General features: G+C 45.6%; 1 protein-coding gene across 1 annotated transcript; it reads right to left on the bottom strand.

The window, feature by feature from the left end:
• Nucleotides 1-40: 40 nt before the first annotated feature.
• LOC136462848 (uncharacterized) lies at nucleotides 41-3,562 on the bottom strand. The gene is made up of 4 exons (XM_066461897.1): nucleotides 3,388-3,562; nucleotides 2,944-3,079; nucleotides 707-759; nucleotides 41-597 (listed from the first exon to the last, which is right to left on the bottom strand). The coding sequence occupies exons 2-4, from the start codon at nucleotides 3,058-3,060 to the stop codon at nucleotides 237-239; spliced, it is 531 nt and encodes a 176-aa protein (XP_066317994.1). The 5' UTR covers nucleotides 3,061-3,079; nucleotides 3,388-3,562; the 3' UTR covers nucleotides 41-236.
• Between the last annotated feature and the right edge of the window lie 17,827 nt (nucleotides 3,563-21,389).

The raw sequence follows: 21,389 nt of genomic DNA, 5'->3' as shown, positions 1-21,389 counted from the left end.
AGCAAACAATTTAGAAACCATTCGGAGTATCACAGGGATAGATAGCAATCTGAGATACATGATTAAAGGAATGGTTTAATAGTACATGCACAATTAAATGTTTCTTTTTTGTTTCCAAACTAGGCTATGAATTGTCCACGACCAAGCTAAAAACTCCTACCCACTAAACAGTAGACTGCTGCGCAGGGGCGAACAGGCAGCTTTCCTGCATGTAAGCAACCACTCGCAGCCATCGATCATTTCCTCTTCTTAGTAGGTGGTTGGGGGACGTCATCGTCATCCGCCTCGTCCTCTTCTTCCTCCTCCTCATCTTCGTCATTGTCACCGTCCCCATCATTGTCGTCGTCATCATCCTCTTCATCCTCTCCACCATCATCATCATCATCGCTTCCCTCTTCACCATTGGCTTCAGGATCGTCATCATCATCATCATCGTCATCTTCCTCATTCCCATTGTCATCTGATCCCTCGTCACCACCATCATCTTCTTCTTGGTTTTCAGCATCCTCATCATCTCCCTCATCATCATTATCATCATCAGATTCACCATCATCTTTGTTCTCAGGATCAGTTTCATTTTTGCTTTTGCTCAGAATCCTTGGGGAAAAGGAGACAAACAATCCTCAGCTTTGGAAGACAACAAGAAATGACCATGGCAATAATAATGTGCTACATGTTTTGGCATTATGCACCAGATGGGGCGTACCTATTAATCAAATTCTGATCTCCACCAGATGTAAAGATTTCATTATGCAGAATCTGGACAACAAAATCAAAACAGTACACAAAGTATTAGCTAAAACGAGGTATATTCCCAATTTAAAATGCACAAACAATGCAAGATGTTTTCTTTGGAATGGAAAAGACATAAATGACAACATCTTAACGCCGAACAGTCAACAAAATTCGAAGTCAGTAAAGGCACCAATTGCAACCACTTTCCTTTTTAGTAAAATCCCCTCAAGCAAATTAATACTGCTACTAATATTTATCGTAACAAAACTGATCTCAAAGCATGTATGGTGCTCTCCTTTCCAAATAACGACTGGGCTACATACTAATGCAGTCATTTGGATGATGGAAACAACTATAGTACTGAACAACTAAAACACAGATAGTACAGATCTCAAAAGCTTGGCCAAAATATCAGCAACAAACATAGAAGCAGGTCACCCAATGTCTGTTAACATCAGAAAAGTGAAGTTAGGTACATGACTTGCAAATCTCCAAGACTAGCTCAATGTTTTTTCATGGGCTTTGTAGGACATAAGACACATCTGAGGAAGAAAATAAATGGTAGATCCTTTGCAATTCCATCATTAGCACGAAAGATATTCAAAGACGTCATATTATTTGGCTTGATACAAACACCACTAGGTAAGTCGTAAACATCAAGGTCTTTGGGCAAGAAAACACATTGCATTTTTAGACCAAACTGCCAAAGACCTCCGACAACCCTGCTTTTATTGAACTTACGGCAAAAGAGGCTCAGTGGTTATTTATGCCTCAGAGGAGCACATCAAAATAGTACAGATTCATATCTAACCTGAGTAACCCTAAAACATAGTCTGTTATCCAAGCAACACACGAACTCATGGCTTGCATCAGCTTATTTTGTGATGGTGCGCTACATTACCCCGATATGCCAGGATAGGGCCGTATCCTGTATTGGTACATATCCGATATGGATACACAGTGGATACGTATCCACAACGTATCTGTAAAAACATAAATCAACGAGAATTCGGATACACTTTACTGATATGTTGGGCTCGTCTGATACGCCGGTCCGATACGTCCCAGCCCACCAACAGCTTGTTGGATAACTTCCAGACTCCCCACGTCTGCTGCCTCCCTTCTCCCATAACCCTACACAGGCCACAGCCACCACAACACCCCCTACACCCGCACGTGAGAGCTCCTCCATTGCCGAGTGAAGGCAGCGGCAAGGTCCTCCACCCCACTGCAGTTCCTGTGGAGGCAAGGCCGGCAAGATCCTCGTGACCGAGTAATGACACATCATGGTACTGCAGAACATGGGGGGGGGGGTAACAGTTGTGCTCATGCTAGGCGGCCATGGCGCGAGATGACCATAGTGGGGGCCCAGCTCAGTTGCTACCACAAGCGCCGGCCATGGCATGGGGTCAGTTGCTTCGCAGAGGCCATGTCTAGGCCTCCTACATCCTCTGGCGGCTGCCTCGTATCAGTTTTGTTTGGAAAAATGCCATAGCAGTACAAGTATCCATATCCGTGCTGCATCGATGGTGCGAGCATACAAAAGATAATTACGGGAAACAAAAGATACCAGATTCCCTAGCACAACCAGGGAATAATCATACATAATAAAAAAAAACCCAGAAATGCTTTACAACACACGTGTTTTAGCAAGAAAAAACACATGAATTTTTTGCACAAAGAAACGCACGCGGCAGCGCAGCACCAGCAGCGCGCTTTTGCTTTCTGCGCCTCGACTGTCGTGTGGGCAGCGCAGCACCAGCAGCGCATGCGGCACGCGACGGCGGCAGCACCAAGTGGAACCAACCCCTCTGTACATAACGCGACACAGTGCACCAGCAGCACCTCTGTATTTTGTCCTTCCATAAAAAAAATTGTTTTCTGTGATATGTGATTTGTGATATTGTGATTGTCTTAAGGTAGAAGAAGGATGGAGGTTGTTAGATCTTAATCTTATGGTGAAAAAAAAAACCCGTACTAGATCCACCAAACCAACCTAGCTACGCACCCCCCCTCCCCCGCAACCCCTCCCCCCCCCCCCGGCATGCACACGCGCACACACACAAACCCCCGCATGGAAAAAAAATGCCCCTCACATATCAAGATCTACTGACTTACAGAATACAGCAACACAGCTGCTGCACAGAGATTTACTGTAACAGTTTAACAAGATTTCTTGTAAGGCATGAGAAAAGAAGAAACTTTTACCATGGCAAGGAACCCAAGTAACCTTGGCACCTCCAAGGCACCCTGGGCAATTATAGGCGAGGCCAAATCAGCGGCCTTGTCTCCGCCATGGTTGTTGCTTCCAAATAGCACCTCCATCTCAAAGCAGCTAGGATTTCTACAACAAGACAGAAATTCAGTACACGAACAATAGAAAAAACAGAAAAAAGATGGCAGAAATTTGGAACTTTCGCAGCTAAAGCGAGATCTACGGTAGAAGCTACGGTCAGGGGCGGACCAAGTAAAAGGACATGAGTGTACTCATGTACAACCCAAAAAAATTGCATAAAAATCGAAGTTAGTGACACGTATAAACTGGGCACGTATAAACTCGTACTCAGATCAGATCCGAATACAAACAGGTTAAGTTAGGGTTCGGGTGCTCGGTTCCGCATAGCAGGAAGGGAAGAGAAGGGGTGCCGGTACCTGGTGGGTGCTCGTCGCCGCGAATGATTCGACGAAGACCTGGGAACCTGGTGTAGGGCGGCAGTGGCGGCGGTCACCCAGTAGCCGCACGAGGAGAAAGCGCGACGGGCAGGGCGACCAAGGCCCCGGTAATCTCCACACAGAGTAAAAGCGGCGGTCACACTGATCCAGCTTCTCTTTTTAACTACTTTAGCGTGGTCGTACGTCGATACGGGATAGCTATATATTAAAAACATAATAGCACGATAAAATATGTAAAAATTAAATATTATTGTTAAAGTTATGGTTAATAAAAAAGCAAAGTTTGTGAATATGGGGTATGACTCTGAATACCCTCGACAGACTATATGGGCTGCGTTCTCAGGGGCAGTCCAGCCTATAAGACAGTTTTGCTGGGCACGACTCTGATTGACGCCTTCCACAAGACATCTAAAAGATATCTGAAGATACTACGAGATCTGTTAGGATATGTATGATCCCAAGATTTCTGTAATCAGTTATTACTTTCCGGTCATCTCTAAGATCTAACCGACTTATAACCATGCTCCCCGGACTATATAAGGCGGGCAGGAACCCCCTCCAAACTTACGTAATATCATACGATAGCTAATACAAACCAACAGACCATAGGAGTAGGGTATTACGTCATACCGACGGTCTGAACTTGTCTAACTCGTGTGTCTCTGTTGCCTTCTTGTTCTTGATCTCACGCTCCTCTGCCGATCAATCTACCTTCGTAGGATACCTCTCGGAGGACTGCTGACGATATTTTGTCGATAGTTGACGCACCAGGTAGGGGCTTGCGTGTTGTTTCCTTGTCGAACAAGATGGATTTTCCCACAGGCTCTTCGTCCCTCCTGCAGCCTGGCCAGATCTTCACGGTTGGATTGATCTCCTGGATCATCAACGCTGATGGAGTCAGAGAGCTCCTCGAGCCGGCACAGATCGTTTCTGCGTCGATCATCCCCGCACATGCGACTACATATCCGATCTCGGAACCACCTCCAAGGTCGCCTTCATCAGCAACTCGCTGCCCGCTACCTCGCTACCAGAAGAGGCAGATCAACGACGATGATCTGATCGAGTCTATCGATCGGGTCGGTCTGAAGCTTATCGATTGCCTCTCCATCGCCGAATCGACCCTAGACACTTTGGTTCAGTGCCGACCACCCTCTGATCTAAATCTATCGGAGGCTGCTCGAAAAACTCTAGGAGTTGCGGCTCTGCCCTTCAGGCTTACCAACATCGCCACTACTTACCAAGATGCCCTGAGGGGAAAGTTCGCCGACCAGGTGGGAGACGCCTATCCACTTGCCGACCAGCTCACCGTCCAGCCTTTGCCAGCCGTCAACATGCTACACATAGGCCGGTGCCCGGAGCGTCCCTCCAGACTATCCCGGAGGAAAATCCGAGCACTGAGTCTTAGGGCTCAACGAAGACCCTCGTCGAAACCTTCACTGAGCAACTCCTTCTCCCACCCTTCTAGGGTGGCGCTGTAACAACCCAAAAATCTACACACCAAAAATCACAACTACAAAATTTTTGTTAAAAACCCCCATGTGATGATGAGTGACATTGTAGGAGCCAACCCTAAGTGTTGCATCAGAAGTAACCCAACTAGACAATTTCATGAGCATGACATGCCATTGTTATCATGATTATTTACTGATTAATGGAACATAGCATACATTGTCAACTTAAATAGAGATTTGAATTTCCATTTGTTTTATGTAATGTCTAACAACACCTTTAAAGAAGTAAACCTTAAAGTAATTATTAGTCAAGACCAAGAATAATTGTATACAAAATAGTAAATAGAGTTCCTAATATATATAAATAAATGTGTTGTGGACCACACACCTAATAATCCAATGGATGAGGTACACTAGCCTTGAACTCAAACATTTCAAAAACCAAAATTTGAATTCGAACAAAGGAGAGGAAAAGGAAAATAGAAAACAGAAAAGAAAAGAAAAAGGGAAGAAGAAGGCCTCACAGGCTCGGCCTGCTCGGCCCGCGCCGGCCAGCCAGCCTCAGCGCGTGCGCACGCGGCCCAGCAAGCCAGCCCAGTAGGCCGCCCACGCCCGCGCACCCGTCAGCCCCGCCAGCAGTCGCTGCCACATTGGCCCCGCGCGTCAGCCGCGCGCTGCTCACCCGCACGTCCCCTTTTTGTTTCGCCTGCAGCCGCTGCCCACTGGACCCCGCACGCCAGCCACTCACCAGCATAGTAGCGTCTTCTACCTCGCCCACGCCCGCGCGACCGAAGACTGACCAAGGCGATAGTGCGGGCTAGGGGGTCATGCCCGGGGCATGACCCTGTCTCCTTGGCGCCGCACCCACGCGACCCTTGCGTCGTGCCTACGCCACCGCACGCGAGCCCTTGGATGCCACTGATCACGCCACCACCGCTCGATTGTCGTCCGCCAGCGGAGCTCAGAGCTCGGCTATAAAGCTCGGCCCTCGGTTGCCCTAGCACTTGTCCCGTCGCTCGCCACCACTTGGTGGCCGTCCACAGCACATCCGAACCAAGAGAGAAGGGGGAGAAGGGGAAGAAAGGGGAAGGGGAGAAAATGCCAAAGCCGTCAAGGAGGAGGAGGTCGTTGGAGCCGAAGATGATGCCGGAGTTTTGTCACCGACGTGGTTTGGCACGGCACTGCACGACTACTGGAGCTTCATGGCCTCGAATCGACACGGCACCACCATCCATTCTTCCACGCCACCCACAGTGAGCCCCCCCCCTTCTAGTCTCTCTCTGCCGCCGAACCTCACCGTCAGCCATGGCGCTCCACCCCGAGAGCGCGTAGGCCAGCGCCTTGCCTCCGGCTACTAGGAACACACGCACCCACGCACACCCCGCGACCACGCTATTGATGCAAAAGTGGATCTGCAAACATAAAGGGCTAATACCCGAATCGATATCCAAAGCATGACAGTCGATTTGACCTGTTAATCGACAAGGATGAAGATACGAGCACTTTGGTCCTGACAACAGCGATACGCCCGGAAGTCACGGCCAAGAGGTACTCACACGGAACTCGAGAATCGCCGAAGGTTGCACTGAAGCGATGCAACTCGCCGAATCAATGAGAACTCGTAAAAAGGAAAAAATATGCAAATTGACGAAGTCGCCAAAAAGTAAGTAGATGCAAATAGGAGTAAAAATTAGTTTTTGATATTGATTGATATTTTTTTATTACATTGCCCCTCAATCTATATTTATACCCTGATCTAAAGAGACATAACCAAATACGACTAGGACACCAAGTCCATATCTAAGGAAACACGTGACTCTTACATGAATCATACTCTAACAAATATAGAAAAGGAAATTAACTCCTATCTATTTCCCTGTCCACCTCAATTACGATAGAATTCTCACTGACCTCCTTTCCATCAGCATACTTCCTGTTTCATCGGCAGTAGTTTCCAAGCCTTCCTTCATCGGCATCGACAATAACATCTCCAATCTTATCGGCAACGCCCGAGTCTAAATCAACCTTTCCATCGATCACCACCATTCATCGGCAACCATCTTTACAAGCTGATTTTCATCGATTGTCAGCGTATACAGTAACTTTCCTCCTGTCGATTAGCCCACTCTGATCATTTTGACACGTGCAAAAAACGGTGTCAACACATGCCCCCAATTTCGGAGTATAAAACCATTAATGCTCCAAAATTTACTCCAGATAACGTTTGCCTTCGCCCAATTACCGTAACTCATCCTCCAAGCCAAAACTTGATCTGCTATCAAATCTAATCAAATCTAGTCCTGATTCATGCACCTCAGTAAATATCGCACAATTTCCAACCACTCTTGCCCTGATTATGGTTAAGATACTGAAACAATAATCCATCGGCAAGATCCTAACATAATAATGCCGCCATTTTCAGAATTAAAATATCCTGTACCGAGATCTCTTCCAAGTCATGATTACTTGACATCAAATCATCTGTACAATCCCTTGATTATCGTGCGAACAGTTACCATGTCCATCTGAACCACCTCGACCCACATGCGCGCGGCATAGAGATAAGTCCAGAATATCCCTACTCCAAGCAGCTTATAAATAGATTTCTCCAGAACGCTCGTCTTCTACCCTCAGACTCTAATCTTTGGCATTCTCTCTTTCCAGCGACTGAACTCTTGGCCAATGGTGTAAGGTTCCCTCTTGGCCGATACCTTCTGAGCTCCACTTATCATCTTCTTCATCAAGTGTCTCAGAAACTTTTGCTTGGCGAACCCATCGGCAACTTAGGAGGCCCATGGTGGTTTATCAACATGTGGCTGAATGCCCATATGCACAAACGTTTGCAATGGGACTTCTTTGCCCAACAATTCTCATGAGAAATTGCTAAAGTTCATGTGCTTGGGGATGAGGAATCGGCAACATGCTCACCCCTCAATTTTGGTGAAGCCATAATTGTCCTCCCTGGAACAGAGGCCAATAAAGACCAGATCGGCAGATTCTTCCAAAGCTTCTACAATGGTCTTTCTCGTGATTATAGAGCCTGGGTACCTTATATTGACGAAGAAAATAGATTCCCCCTTCTTTTCAACTTTGCCGATGACACTCTGAATCAGGATAATGAACTCATGATGGCCATCATTACTCCTAGGGCAATCCCAGTAAACACATTCGGTAGCGAAAAAAAACACCAATATCACGTATGAATTTTACAATCCATCAGCAGTATCCCATCAATTGGCTTTTGGGCAACTGCCAATCAAACTTTGTTTTGTCGATGTGATCAAACCTAGAGAAACAATCACCTGCGGAATAGATTGGAGCAGGGTAGTGCGACTCTCCCCCAATGCCGGTACTACAGATGTCGATCTATCCATCTGGATGCCAGCATCTTTCATCACCGAATCATATAAGCAATGGTGGCGAGAGTGGAGGGAACAACTGTTTGCAACATCTGCTCACACATATCGGCACATGATCGACCCTGAATACGCCATTCCCGATGACACAGTAAGTTTCTTTTAACTCCCTTCTGCTTTTTCCTTTCATATATCGGTAACTAACTTTCTCGTGACAGGTTAACAACCCAGCACCATCTATGAGCAAAAGTGGGAAACCCTTCGATCTTTGGCCTATTTCCCCGATATCATCGATCGGCTACAACGCCCCCACCTTAGCTGCTTTGACTCACCAGAAGACCCGTGCCAAGACCATCACCTCCAAGTCCAAATTGGCTATAGCTAGGGCCACTCCATTGGCTGCTGCTACAACCCTGATCAAGGCATTCAAGGTAACAACCCTGTTTATTTCTACTCATGCCGATCACAGACTGTATTAACATTAATCATCAGGGTGTAAGAGCCGTTGCTGGATCATCATCGGCAATTCCTCCGACATCAAGCACCACTACTTCTGACAAACCTTCAGAGGTATTCCTTTGATTTTACATTTTATCTGTTAAATATCATACCTTACACTTGTTTTACAGCAACAAATGGGTACATCGATAAGCGTACCAGATGTTCAAGCTCCACAACCAACAAGTGCCGATGCCCCCTAGCCAACCGTTGCTGAGGCCCAAGCAAAGCGCAAAGCCTTAACAAATGCCGAGGCACAGCCAAAACGATAGAAGTCCATGCCGATCCCCACATCTGCCCCAACGTCTGCAAGCCGGCAAGAATCAATCGATGCAACTGAGCAAGCAGTTAATCCTCCTATACAGGACATACCATCGGTCATCATACCCCAAGGGCCTACCACCGATGAGGCCACAGAGGATATCCCATCGGCAAGCTCAGCCGATCCTCCACACGGCATACTCCAGGCTGCTTCCTCCAGCCAAGTACAGGAAATTGCCTTGAAACAGGTAAGCCGATTGACCTAGTCGATTTATAATATTCATACTTATCCTTAACTGACCTCTTTTTCTTTTTCTTAGGAACAAGACTCCCCAAACAGCCTATTTTCCTTTGCCATTGACGTTTTCTGATGATGATGGAGAGGAAGCAAGTTCTTCCCTTGCACTAGGAACAATATCGGTAGAAATTAAGTCCAAGTTGGAAGCTCTCCTGGACTTGTTACAGCAGGATACCGCCCAACTGGTAGATGACTCGGACCCCGCAAAGGCAATTTTCAAAACAATCCGTGGCCAGGTCCCTGCCGATGTTGAAGAAGCACTCTTCCCAGCAACCCATTTAGAAAGCCGCCAACTGCAATATCAACGGGCTGCTCAACGCATTGCCGATAGAGCAGCTCAGGCTCAACTCAAAGAAGAGATGCTACAACTGAAACAGATTGCCGATGAGAAACACAAGGGTATTGGCAACTTGCAGACTTCGGGCGCTGAACTTAAGCAGAAAATCTTAGATTTATCGGCAAAGAGGATGGCTCTATTAGCTGAATTGAAAGAAGTCGAGGCAGCCTTAACTCATGCCCAACAAGAAGAAAGCCAGCTACCCGATGCCATCAAGGCCCTTCAGCAAGAAAGAGACATCCAGGCTCGCAAAGCCTTGGCCATGAAGAAAAAACTCAAGCCTGTGGAGGGTGCTGCCGATGAAGACATCAAAGAAATGAAGGAAGCCGACCAGATTCGCCTACGTGCGATATTGGCTATCCAATCCTTGTTAAACTTATAAATCTTGTCTATTGCATCGGTACTTTATGAGACATTGACATCCTTGTATAATTCTAGCCGATAGGACTGTTATCGGCACTTATACTTTTATGCATCCATCCAGATACTAGGGTAATATTTCTTTAAATATTTTCCATTTAATGCTCTGGGAAACACAACCCCTTCGAGGGTTTCTAGAATATATGTGTTACCAGGAACAGACTGATTTATCCGATATGGAACTTCCCAATTAGGAGACCACTTTCCAAACTTTGAACTTTTAGTCCCAATCGGTAAAATCAATTTCCAGACCAGATCTCCATCGGTAAACTCCTTTACCTTCACCTTCTTGTCATACCATCTTGCTACTCTTTTCTTATTTTCTGTGATGCTAACTAAAGCCCTTAACCGATGACCCGCCATATCTTCCAACTCATCCTTCATAAGAGTATCATAATCATCGGCTGCCAGCTGATTTTGAGAACATATTCGCCTAGAGCCAGTATTAATTTCCCAAGGCAATACTGCGTCGTGTCCATATACTAACTGATAGGGCGTTACTTTGGTTGCACCATGACATGACATCCAATATGACCACAAGGCTTCATTTAATACTATATGCCACCTCTTAGGATTTTCTTTAATTTTGCGCTTAATGAGTTTGATGATCCCTTTATTAGAAGCCTCAGCCTGACCATTAGCTTGAGCATAATATGGAGAAGAATTTAAAACTTTAATTCCCATACCTACAGCAAACTCATCAAATTCTCCCGATATAAACATAGTACCCTGATCGGTAGTGATAGTTTGAGGAATACCAAATCGGTAAACAATATGCTCTTTCACAAAATCGATCATATTAGCCGATGTCACCTTTTTTAAAGGAATTGCCTCAACCCATTTTGTGAAATAATCGGTAGCAACCAGAATAAATTTATGTCCTTTGCTCGATGGCGGATAAATCTGACCAATGAGATCGATAGCCCATCCCCGGAATAGCCAAGGTTTAATTATAGGGTTCATAGCCGATGCAGGCGCTCTTTGAATATTACCAAACTTTTGACACCCCTGATATCCTTTATAATATTTAAAACAATCTTCAAGAATAGTCAGCCAATAGTATCCATTCCTTCTGATCATCCACTTCATCTTGAAAGCTGATTGATGCGCTCCACACACTCCTTTATGAATTTCACCCATCAAGCTTTTCGATTCATCACTGCTAACACATCTAAGTAAAACTCCATCTATAGTTCAATAATATAATTTATCATCGAGGAGCACATACTTGGTAGCTTGGAACCTTATACGTCTTTCAACCTTTTTATATGGATCCTTTAAATAATCGACAATCTCCTTTCTCCAGTCATCGGTATCGACTGTCGATGTTAGCACTTCCTGAATAGGCTGATACCCTTGTCTCAGCATCCACTAATCTTCTGCTCAAATAATAAATAACATGTTCTTTCCCTTCAAATTCTTGAATAAGAGCTGAACCGATAACAGTATCATCAGTTGACAAATACAACCTAAAAGGTTTCCTGTGTTGAGGTGGAACTAGCACTAGAGGATTTGTTAAATATTTCTTAATTTCATCTAGGGCTAACTGCTGCTCAGCTCCCCATATAAATTCCTGATCGACTTTCAATTTAAGTAATGGACTAAAAGCCTTGATCTTATCCGACAGATTAGATATGAATCTTCTAATGAAATTAATCTTACCGATCAAAGATTGCAATTCAGTTTTATTGGCAGGAGCAACCACCTTGTTAATTGCATCAATAGACTTCCCACTGATTTCGATGCCCTGCTGATGCACCATAAAACCCAAGAATTGACCTGCCGATACACCAAATGCACATTTATTAGGATTTATCTTCAATCCATGCTTCCTTGTGCACTCCAGTATCTTTCGTAGATCGGCTAGATGTTTTGTGATATCTCCAGACTTAATCACTATATCATCAATGTAGATCTCCACTAATGTGCCGATGTATTCATGAAAAATAAAGTTCATAGCTCTTTGATAAGTAGCGCCGGCATTTTTCAAACCAAACGTCATGACTATCCACTCAAACAACCCTACATGACCTAGACATCTGAAAGCAGTCTTGGGAATATCTTCTTCAGCCATGAATATTTGATTGTAACCTGCATTACCATTCATGAAGTTGATAATTTGATGTTCGGCTGCAGCATCAATCAACAAATCAGCAATCGGCATTAGATAGCCATCCATCGGTGTGGCTTTGTTGAGATTCCTGAAATCAATACAAACACGAAGTTTTTTATTTTTCTTATAAACAGGAACCACATTAGAGATCCACTCTGCATATCGACACTGCCGAATAAACTTTGCCTCAATTAATTTAGTTATTTTAGCCTTAATGTCAGGAAGTATATTAGGGTTGCATCGGCGCGCTGGCTGCTGATGTGGCCAAAATCCAGATTTGATAGGTAATCGATGTTCAACTATCGATCGGTCTAATCTAGGCATCTCAGTATAATCTCAAGCAAAACAATCTTTATACTCTTTTAACAAATCAGTTATTTGCTGCTTACACTTGGAATCTAACTTAGCACTAATAAAAGTAGGTCTTGGCCTATCGCCATCACCAATATCTACTTCTACTAAATTATCTGCCGATGTGAACCCTTGACCTAATTTTCCATCATCGGCAAACCTATCTATTAAAACTCTTCTTCAGAACTGACTGCTTGGATCGGTGGAATTTCATAATCAGCAACTCTAAGGAACTCTTTTTCCCAAACTTCTCCTGATATGCATTTAGTTCGCTCATAAGTATCTAATTCTGCCGATGCGATGATATAAGAAGAATCACCAGGGACAAACTTAATCTTATCCCCAATCCACTGTATGAGGCATTGATACATTATAGAAGGAACACAACAATTAGCATGAATCCAATCCCTCCCTAGAAGCAGATTATATGCACCCTTGCCATTAATAACAAAGAACGTCGTCGGCAAGGTTTTGCTGCCGATGGTCAATTCAACACATACTGCCCCTTTAGCCGGTGACACATTGCCTTCAAAATCCTTCAGCATTATATCGGTTTTGGTCAAGTCTTGATCTCCCTTACTAAGTTTCTGATACATCACATAAGGCATAATATTAATCGCAGCCCCTTCGTCGATAAGTATCTTAGATACAGGCTGCCCATCAACTCTGCCTTTCACAAACAAAGCCTTAAGATGCTGTCTCTTGTCATCGGTAGGTTTCTCAAAAACAGCCATCATTAGATCTAGTGTCAACTGAGCTATTTGATCAGAGAGAACAACTTCTTCCTCATTATCAGATAGTGCCAAAAACTCCATTGGCAACATGAATACCATATTAACATCTGCCGATGGACCCTTATTTTTGTGTTTTACCTGCCACTGCTGATGACCGAACCTCTCATTGGAGGAATTTTCCTCTCGGTATAAATCCCCCTAATGCTCATGTTGCATCCTCCTTTTTTGTGTCTTTGTCAGACCCTCTGGGCACCATTGAGGAAACTTGGTTTTCTAAACCGGCTTATAACAGGTCCCAGTTGATTCTACATGGCGTATATTAGGGTCCCTGTAGAATATTTCTTCATCGGGAACTCTTGCGTTTGCCATCTCCTCAAGCTCCTCTTGATTCCTTAGAAAATATCCAGCGCGTTTACCAAGCCTTTCATGTACACTAAGTCTACCCCCCAGCCGATCATGCACTGATGCTGTGCCTCTAATCGGCTCATTGATAAATAAACCCTGATTGCCAGGTTGAAACCTCCTTTCTGACCGATTGACCCCATAATAACCATTGCACTCAGGGCAATTTTCAACAGTTGGCAATTTAATACCTTCTTCCCAGTAATGGATGAAAAATGGGCACCTCCAATGATCTTTATGCCGATACCATTCTTCCCAATGTCTCTCTTCTTATTGTTGTCGATATCGGTCCTTACGCTGACGCCAACCCTCCTGCTGCCTTCGATGGGTAATCACAATGCCAGGTCGAGGAGGGTTTTTGGAACTACTGCTTTCTCCCAGCAAACCCTTACTTTTTGCATCATCGGTAGTTATCCGATGTTGGGGATTCACTGATGCGTTTTTCTCAGCAGCCTCTGACGTCAATACCTTGGTCTTTCCTTTGGCCTCCAACATATTTGCTGGAAAAGGGTGTTGATCAATTTTCATCGGCTTCTAGACCTTGGAAGTACCAAACTTAATTCTCCCAGATTCAATAGCCGATTGTAACTATTGCCTGAACACCTTACACTCATTTGTACTGTGTGAAGTTGCATTGTGCCATTTGCAGTACAAGATCTTCTTCAACTCTTCTATCGATGGGATCACATGATTAGGTGACAGCTTAATTTGGCCCTCTTGAAGCAGAAGATCAAATATCTTGTCGGCCTTGGTGATATCAAAGATAAACTTTTCTGGCTCTTTCTGACCAAAGGGACAAGATATCAGCTTTTTATTCTTAACCCACTCAGCTAAGCCAATAACTGGTTCTTCATCAGAATCAGAATCTCCTACTTCTTCAATAAATGATACTTTTTTACTCCAATTCTTTTTAGGTTCAAAAACCCTAGTATCTTGGTCAGAGATCCTTTGCACAAGATGACTGAGGCTTTCAAACTCCTGAGAAGCATATCTGTCTTTAAGATGTGGCAATAACCCTTGGAAAGCCAGATCGGCAAGCTGCCGATCATCCAGCACCAGGCTATAGCACTTATTTTTTTACATCTCGTAGCCTTTGCACAAAGCTTTCTACCGATTCATCATTACGCTGTCTCAATTTTACTAAATCGGTAAGCTTCTTTTCATGGATTCCAGCAAAGAAATACTTATGAAATTGTTTTTCTAGATCAACCCAAGTAATAATAGAATTTGGTGGTAATGAAATGAACCATGTAAATGCCGATCCAGACAAAGATGATGAAAATAATCGAACTCTTAATTCATCTCTGCTAGCTGCCTCTCCACATTGAATAATAAAGCGATTGACGTGTTCCATTGTTGATGTATCATCTTGCTCAGAGAATTTAGTGAAATCTGGTACCTTGTACCGATTTGGAAGAGGAATTAAATCATATGCAGGAGGGTATGGAGTCCGATAAGAATAAGTATTGACCTTGGGCTTTATCCTAAACTGATCCTTCATAATTTCTGCTATCTTATTGGCCCAAAAAGCATCAGCCTCCTGCTGATGAATTGGCTGAATTTCTACAGGAGGTGTCTGCTGATATCCCTCCACATATCTTTGTGGCCCACGATCTCCAGCAATCAGCATATTTGCCGTTACTTGTGGTCCATTAACCTGTTGGAAAGGATTCATCGGCTGAGCTGCCGATGCTTGATTCTGGAAACCAGCTTGCATATGACCTTATTGAATCCCTGCAACCTACTGATTTTGCTGAACTGTATGTTGAACAGGTAACTGTCCTGACCAACCATTATTAGAACTCATCGGTACAAAACCGATGGCTGGTAATTTGCTGACATTGTTGGATAATTATAACCAGCTTGAGGCATAAACTGAACCCCAGTTTGACTCATAGCAGGGGCTTTCTGCTGCATCGGCAATAAGCTTGCCGATGGACTTGAATTGGGTGTTTGAACCAAAGGCATCTGGAAACCTCCTGGAGTTGGTTGCACAGTAGTTGCTGTGGCATATTGAGGCACTTGAGCCATCGGTGAAACAGCCGATGGTATAGGAGCTTTTCCTACTACATCAAACACTTGAGGTAACCCAGGATTGAAAGCAGATGACTCCGGAGGCATACCATATCCCCACCAATTAGCAAGAATCTGGCTATTCTGAGACATAGGGCTTGACATAGCTGATGCCGATAGATCTGTATTAAGCTGAACTCATCCTCCTAGTAGTACCGGATCTGATCATATCGGTGTAGATTGAATATTAGGTAAGCCTATCGATACTGGAGGAGAAGTAACTTATGTACCCACAACGGCCGAGGGAGCCGATGGAGTATTGACAGATGCCAGCTCTGGTTGGTGATAGGCAGGCCCAACGTAATGCGGTGATGCTTGTCCTTCTTTGAGAGTTCGAACCACAGCATTATGAATTGTATTGGACAGCACATTGGAATGATTAATCAAAGCATGATTTACTGCAGAATTAACCATCTCTTGAAGTTTACCTGGATTGGAGTCAAAGGTAACCTGCCGAGGCAACGGCAAATCTTGCTTCTGGATGACTTGTCCACTCTTGTTCAGGCTAAACGATTTCAGACAAAGCTGCCTATATTCTTCTATAGCCTTTTCCATAGCCTGCCTCTGCTCTTCCTTAAGATCTTCTGATACCACGATAATGTTCCCTGAATCGATCTCAGGATTGAACATATTGATTGGATTGATTTGTCCCACTAGGCGTGCCAAAAGATGTGTTGATGCAAAAGTGGATCTGCAAACACAAAGGGCTAATACCCGAATCGATATCCAAAGCGTGCCAGTCGATTTGACCTGTTAATCGATAAGGATGAAGATACGAGCACTTTGGTCCTGACAACAGCGATACGCTCGGAAGTCACGGCCAAGAGGTACTCACGTGGAACTCGAGAATTACCAAAGGTCGCACTGAAGCGATGCAACTCGCCGAATCAATGAGAACTCGTAAAAAGGAAAAAAAATATGCAAATTGACGAAGTTGCCGAAAAGTAAGTAGATGCAAATAGGAGTAAAAATTGGTTTTTGATATTGATTGATATTTTTTTTATTACATTGCCCCTCAATCTATATTTATACCTTGATCTAAAGAGACATAACCAAATACGACTAGGACACCAAGTCCATATCTAAGGAAACACGTGACTCTTACATGAATCATACTCTAACAAATATAGAAAAGGAAATCAACTCCTATCTATTTCCCTGTCCACCTCAATTACGATGGAATTCTCACCGACCTCCTTTCCATCGGCATACTTCCTGTTTCATCGGCAGTAGTTTTCAAGCCTTCCTTCATCGACATCGACAATAATATCTCCAACCTTATCGGCAACACCCGAGTCTAAATCAACCTTTCCATGGATCACCACCATTCATCGGCAACCATCTTTACAAGCTAATTTTCATCGACTGTCAGCATATACAGTAACTTTCCTCCTGCCGATTAGCCCACTCTGATCATTTTGACACGTGCAAAAAACGGTGTCAACACACGCCGTGACCACCTCGCTGGAGCCCCGTAGTGACTCGCGTGCCTCGCTGTCATCACCGTTCGCCGTGGCTGCTGGGAAGCCCCTACCGACCACAGGAGAACTCATAGCCTCGCCTTGAGCCTAGACGTCCCCGTTACATCCCCACACATCCGTAGAAGCATACACGCCCCGCCGAGACGTTTCACCATGACCGTAGCCACCTCACCGACGCCGTCGTTGTGCTCGGAAGGGCGCCACCGTGGCCAAAGCCACCGGAGGCCCTAGAGGACCCCTCGACCTGCCCAACATGCCCGCTGGTGCGTTGTGTCACCCACACGCACCATAGAACCGGCCTATGCTATAGCCCCGCGCCATTCCCGCACACCGGTGGAGCTCGAGCCGCCGCTCGCCGTGGCCAGCACATGGGGAAGCTCTGGCCACCACTTTGACCCCACCGACGTAGTCGCCGTGGCCCGGGGAAGTTTTTCCCCTCCCCAATCGGACACCAGCGCCACCGCAGGGACTCACAGCGAGCTCGTCGCTGGCAGGAGCACCGTCGTGGGAGAAACAGGGGACCTCTCTCTCGCCGGTCACCCGCGAGTGCACCCGATGTACATGGATCGCGCCTAAGAGATGAAGGGTGGACTTGGTCCACCATAGACCAGTCTGTGGTCCATGGACCATGAACATGGGTCCACCATGAGCCGTGCTCATGCCCACAGCCTGAACATGAGGCCTAGTAAGAGCCCATGGATGTGACGTGGCAACGCCACAGCTTGCCACGTGTCTGGCCTGGCCCGGCCTAGATTGGCCCAAATCCAGCCCAATCCAGGCCTAGTTTGAACCCGACCCGTATTGACCGTTGACTGGTCATGTTGATCGTTGACCTAGCCCACACGTTAGTGACATGGACACTCTGGACCCACACGTCAGATGCTGACGTCATGATGACGTCACGCGGGACCCACATGTCAGAAGCCAGCGCAGCCGAGGTGACGTCATGCTGACGTCACGGTGACATCAGCTGCTGATGTCAGCAGCCCAGGCCCCACATGTCAGTGACCCTAACTGTTGACCATTGACCGTTGACTGACGTTGACTTTGACCGAACCCACCTGTCAGTGACCCAATAACCTTGGCCCCACCCGTCGGTGTGGACGACGTTGATGATGTCATGCTGACGTCAGCTGGGCCCCACCTATCAGCTCAGAACCATGATGCTGACGTCAGCAAGCCACATGGACCAACCACAGCATGACACGTGTCAGCCCCAGATTAATTAAGCCTTTTTCCATTTTCAGAAATAGATTTAAACTTTAGAAATTCATAACTAATTCATATGACCTTAGAAAAATACGAAACCAGGACCAAAATTCATCTAAAATCGAGCCCTACGCAATGAACCCATGTTTGAGTGCATTTAGCTCTTTTGAATTTTCATTGCTCCTTTGTGCTATTCTATAGACATCGCTAACGCGATTATAATGCGATCGTTTGCAGACTCAGAAGAGCACCAGACCGATGAGGATCGTGAGTACCGTGAGGAGTACGGAGATGACTACACTAAAGGTGCCACATCCCACCCAATCTCGTAGCACCTATTACGCATGGCTAATGTAGAACTGCTATTGCTTTATTTTACTGGTATAATCATACTATGATAGGACTTATATGGTAGTATGCTTTTTTGATGGCCTTTACCTTGGCACAACCTTACCCCTGCATACCCTGCTATTAGGTTAGATACACGCTTACTACTATATTTCCTTTGCTTGTACTTCTACTATGCTTATACTACATTAATGCGTGGTGTATTCTAGACTACGGGGAGAGTGCTATGTGTGTGACTTGGGTGTGTGAAGGGTGAGGGTTGTGTCGACCAAGTTGGAGTATACGACGAGCCTAGGGTAAGTCTTGCCATGGGGTGCTACCTAGGCACCCCTGGAATGGATACCTGTGGTGGGTAAATGGTATATGATGTGGTCCTGGGTGTGAACCTATGATAGGAGGAGCCCGGGATAGAAGTGCTGTAGTGGCACGGTAAATGGAAACCCTGATGAAGACATTCTAGCTTGGTCAACCCTAAGGACTTACTAGTACCCAGATTCACCGGGAAGCCTTACGTATCACTCGCCCTATATGGTGTGGGATGGCCGGACTACTTGGTAGGATATTGCCACTACTGCTAGGTTGATAGCAGACAGTGCGAGGGAGGTACGGGGTGCAGAGGATTTCCCCCACACCCTTTCGAGACTTCATGGAGACCTTGTGGACCTGGCTCATGACTCACAGTTTCAGCCACCCCAAATTAGACTTGGGGTGTACTAGGGCTGAATGGTAGAGTGGCATTATCCTAGGCTAGCAAGCGGCCGGAATCATCCCAGTTGACGACGGTCAGCGAGGAAGGTGGATCTTATGGTTATGTAAAACCTCTGTAGAGTGTATGGTTGATCGATCGATACATGTGCCAACTTGTCGGCTATGGACCTTTCCTAGGTTTCGCTTAAACTAGATAATGAGATGAGTCATTCTTTTCTTCCCCTGGAAGAGAGTGTTTGGTCGTAGCCAGGGGCTACGGGCCTTGAGACAGTGCCGAGAGGGAGTTGGCCTATCGACTGAGGGATGGTATGGTTATGGTATGGTGATGGTGTGGAGATGGTGGTATATCAATCCTAGGATCGAAACCTGGCACTGGAAAGGGAATGGGTGGAATATGTGTGGGAATGGTGTTAAAACTTGACTATATTGTTATATACTTGATATGCTAAAATACATAGGAAACCCCAGCCTTATAGGTTCCTTTTGACTATATCCAACTTGCATCTAATTTCCACAAAGCAATGCTCATAGGGTTGGGAGTGGCCAGTACAAATCGTACTGATAAATTTTGGCATACAGGTTCTGCTGAGGAGTATAGCTCCGAGGAGTTTGAGGGTTGAGGGGTTCGTGCCTATGCTCGAGTTTGGTGATCTTATCATCAAGCTGTTCTAAATGAATGCTACTTTTGATTCCGCCAATGCGGCGATGTAATAATTTATATAATTCCGCACTATTTGTACTCTGATATTATCGTTGTATGGATGTGATATTCGACTGGAATTTGGGTAATATGATCTACCACGGTCTTATTACACTTCAACTCTATGGATTTCCCTTCATGGAAATTGGGGTTGTTTCAGTTGGTATCAGAGCCATACTTGACCATAGGACGAAACCCTCAGAGATGGACGATAGAATAGGACATGGACAACCCTTCTTTTGGTTATATACCGACCCTACATTTACTTTTATGCAAGGCTTATCTATTTATTGACCTGCTAACACCTGTCCCCTTGAAACATGCAGATGGCAACGAACATCGACTGCCCGCCTCTAGGACCGCTACCTCTAGACCACGCCAAGCTTGCCTTTGACCTATGTGAGCTCGGGGGTTTTGCATAGACCCTCTGCCGAGTTCTCATCACATTAGGTGTCCTCGACGAGCTTGTCAAGGTCACCTGCACCAGAAAGCTAGCTCAGGGAGGAGGAATTGAAGGACCAGTCGTCACCTCAGCCGAGTTCCTAGCTAGCACTACCTTACCTTCTGTCCCAGCTTCCACCGAGTTGACTATAGAGGACACAGTCAAGGAGGGATTGTGAGCTATCTCACACAAGGCACTTCGCAGAGTGATGAGGGACCACTACAAGCACCTAAAGACGACAGAGTTTTGTCTACTTCCCTAGGCCCTTGACCTCAGCCTTACCCCCAGTGAGCAGAGTTTCATAGCAGGCAGAGTTATCCTTGCCGAGGAGGATGGATGCCTTCATGTCTCAGCTATTCACCTACTAGAGCAGGACAGGTACATGACCCAGTTGGAGTAGAGGAGACGTCAGGACCAGGCCCTTTAGTGGGAGTACCAGGAGTGAGACTCGTAGGGAGCACAGGAGCAAGCTAGTCTACTGGAGACAATTGCCAAGCTATAGGATGAGCTCAACCGTCGTGAAGAAATCCATAGAGCCAAGGTCGCTGACTTACAGGACAAAGCGGCCGACCTAGGCAACAGGAACTGCTACCTTGACAACAAGGTCTTGGAGTTACAGAGTGAGTTGGATGACAAGAAGGCCGAGTTCAACCATAGGGGAGGGGATTGATATGCTGAAGATCTAATCTCAGAACAAGACCCTGACTCAGGAGCTAGAGGAGTTTAGGAAGAAGGCCGTTCGCAACTAGGGTCACCTAATCGAGGCACTCAGGCAGACCGAGTACCTACAGGACAAGTG

This window comes from Miscanthus floridulus, chromosome 7 (genome assembly GCF_019320115.1).
Source record: "Miscanthus floridulus cultivar M001 chromosome 7, ASM1932011v1, whole genome shotgun sequence".
Lineage (NCBI taxonomy): Eukaryota > Viridiplantae > Streptophyta > Magnoliopsida > Poales > Poaceae > Miscanthus > Miscanthus floridulus.
This window is presented reverse-complemented; position numbering and strand designations above follow the sequence as displayed.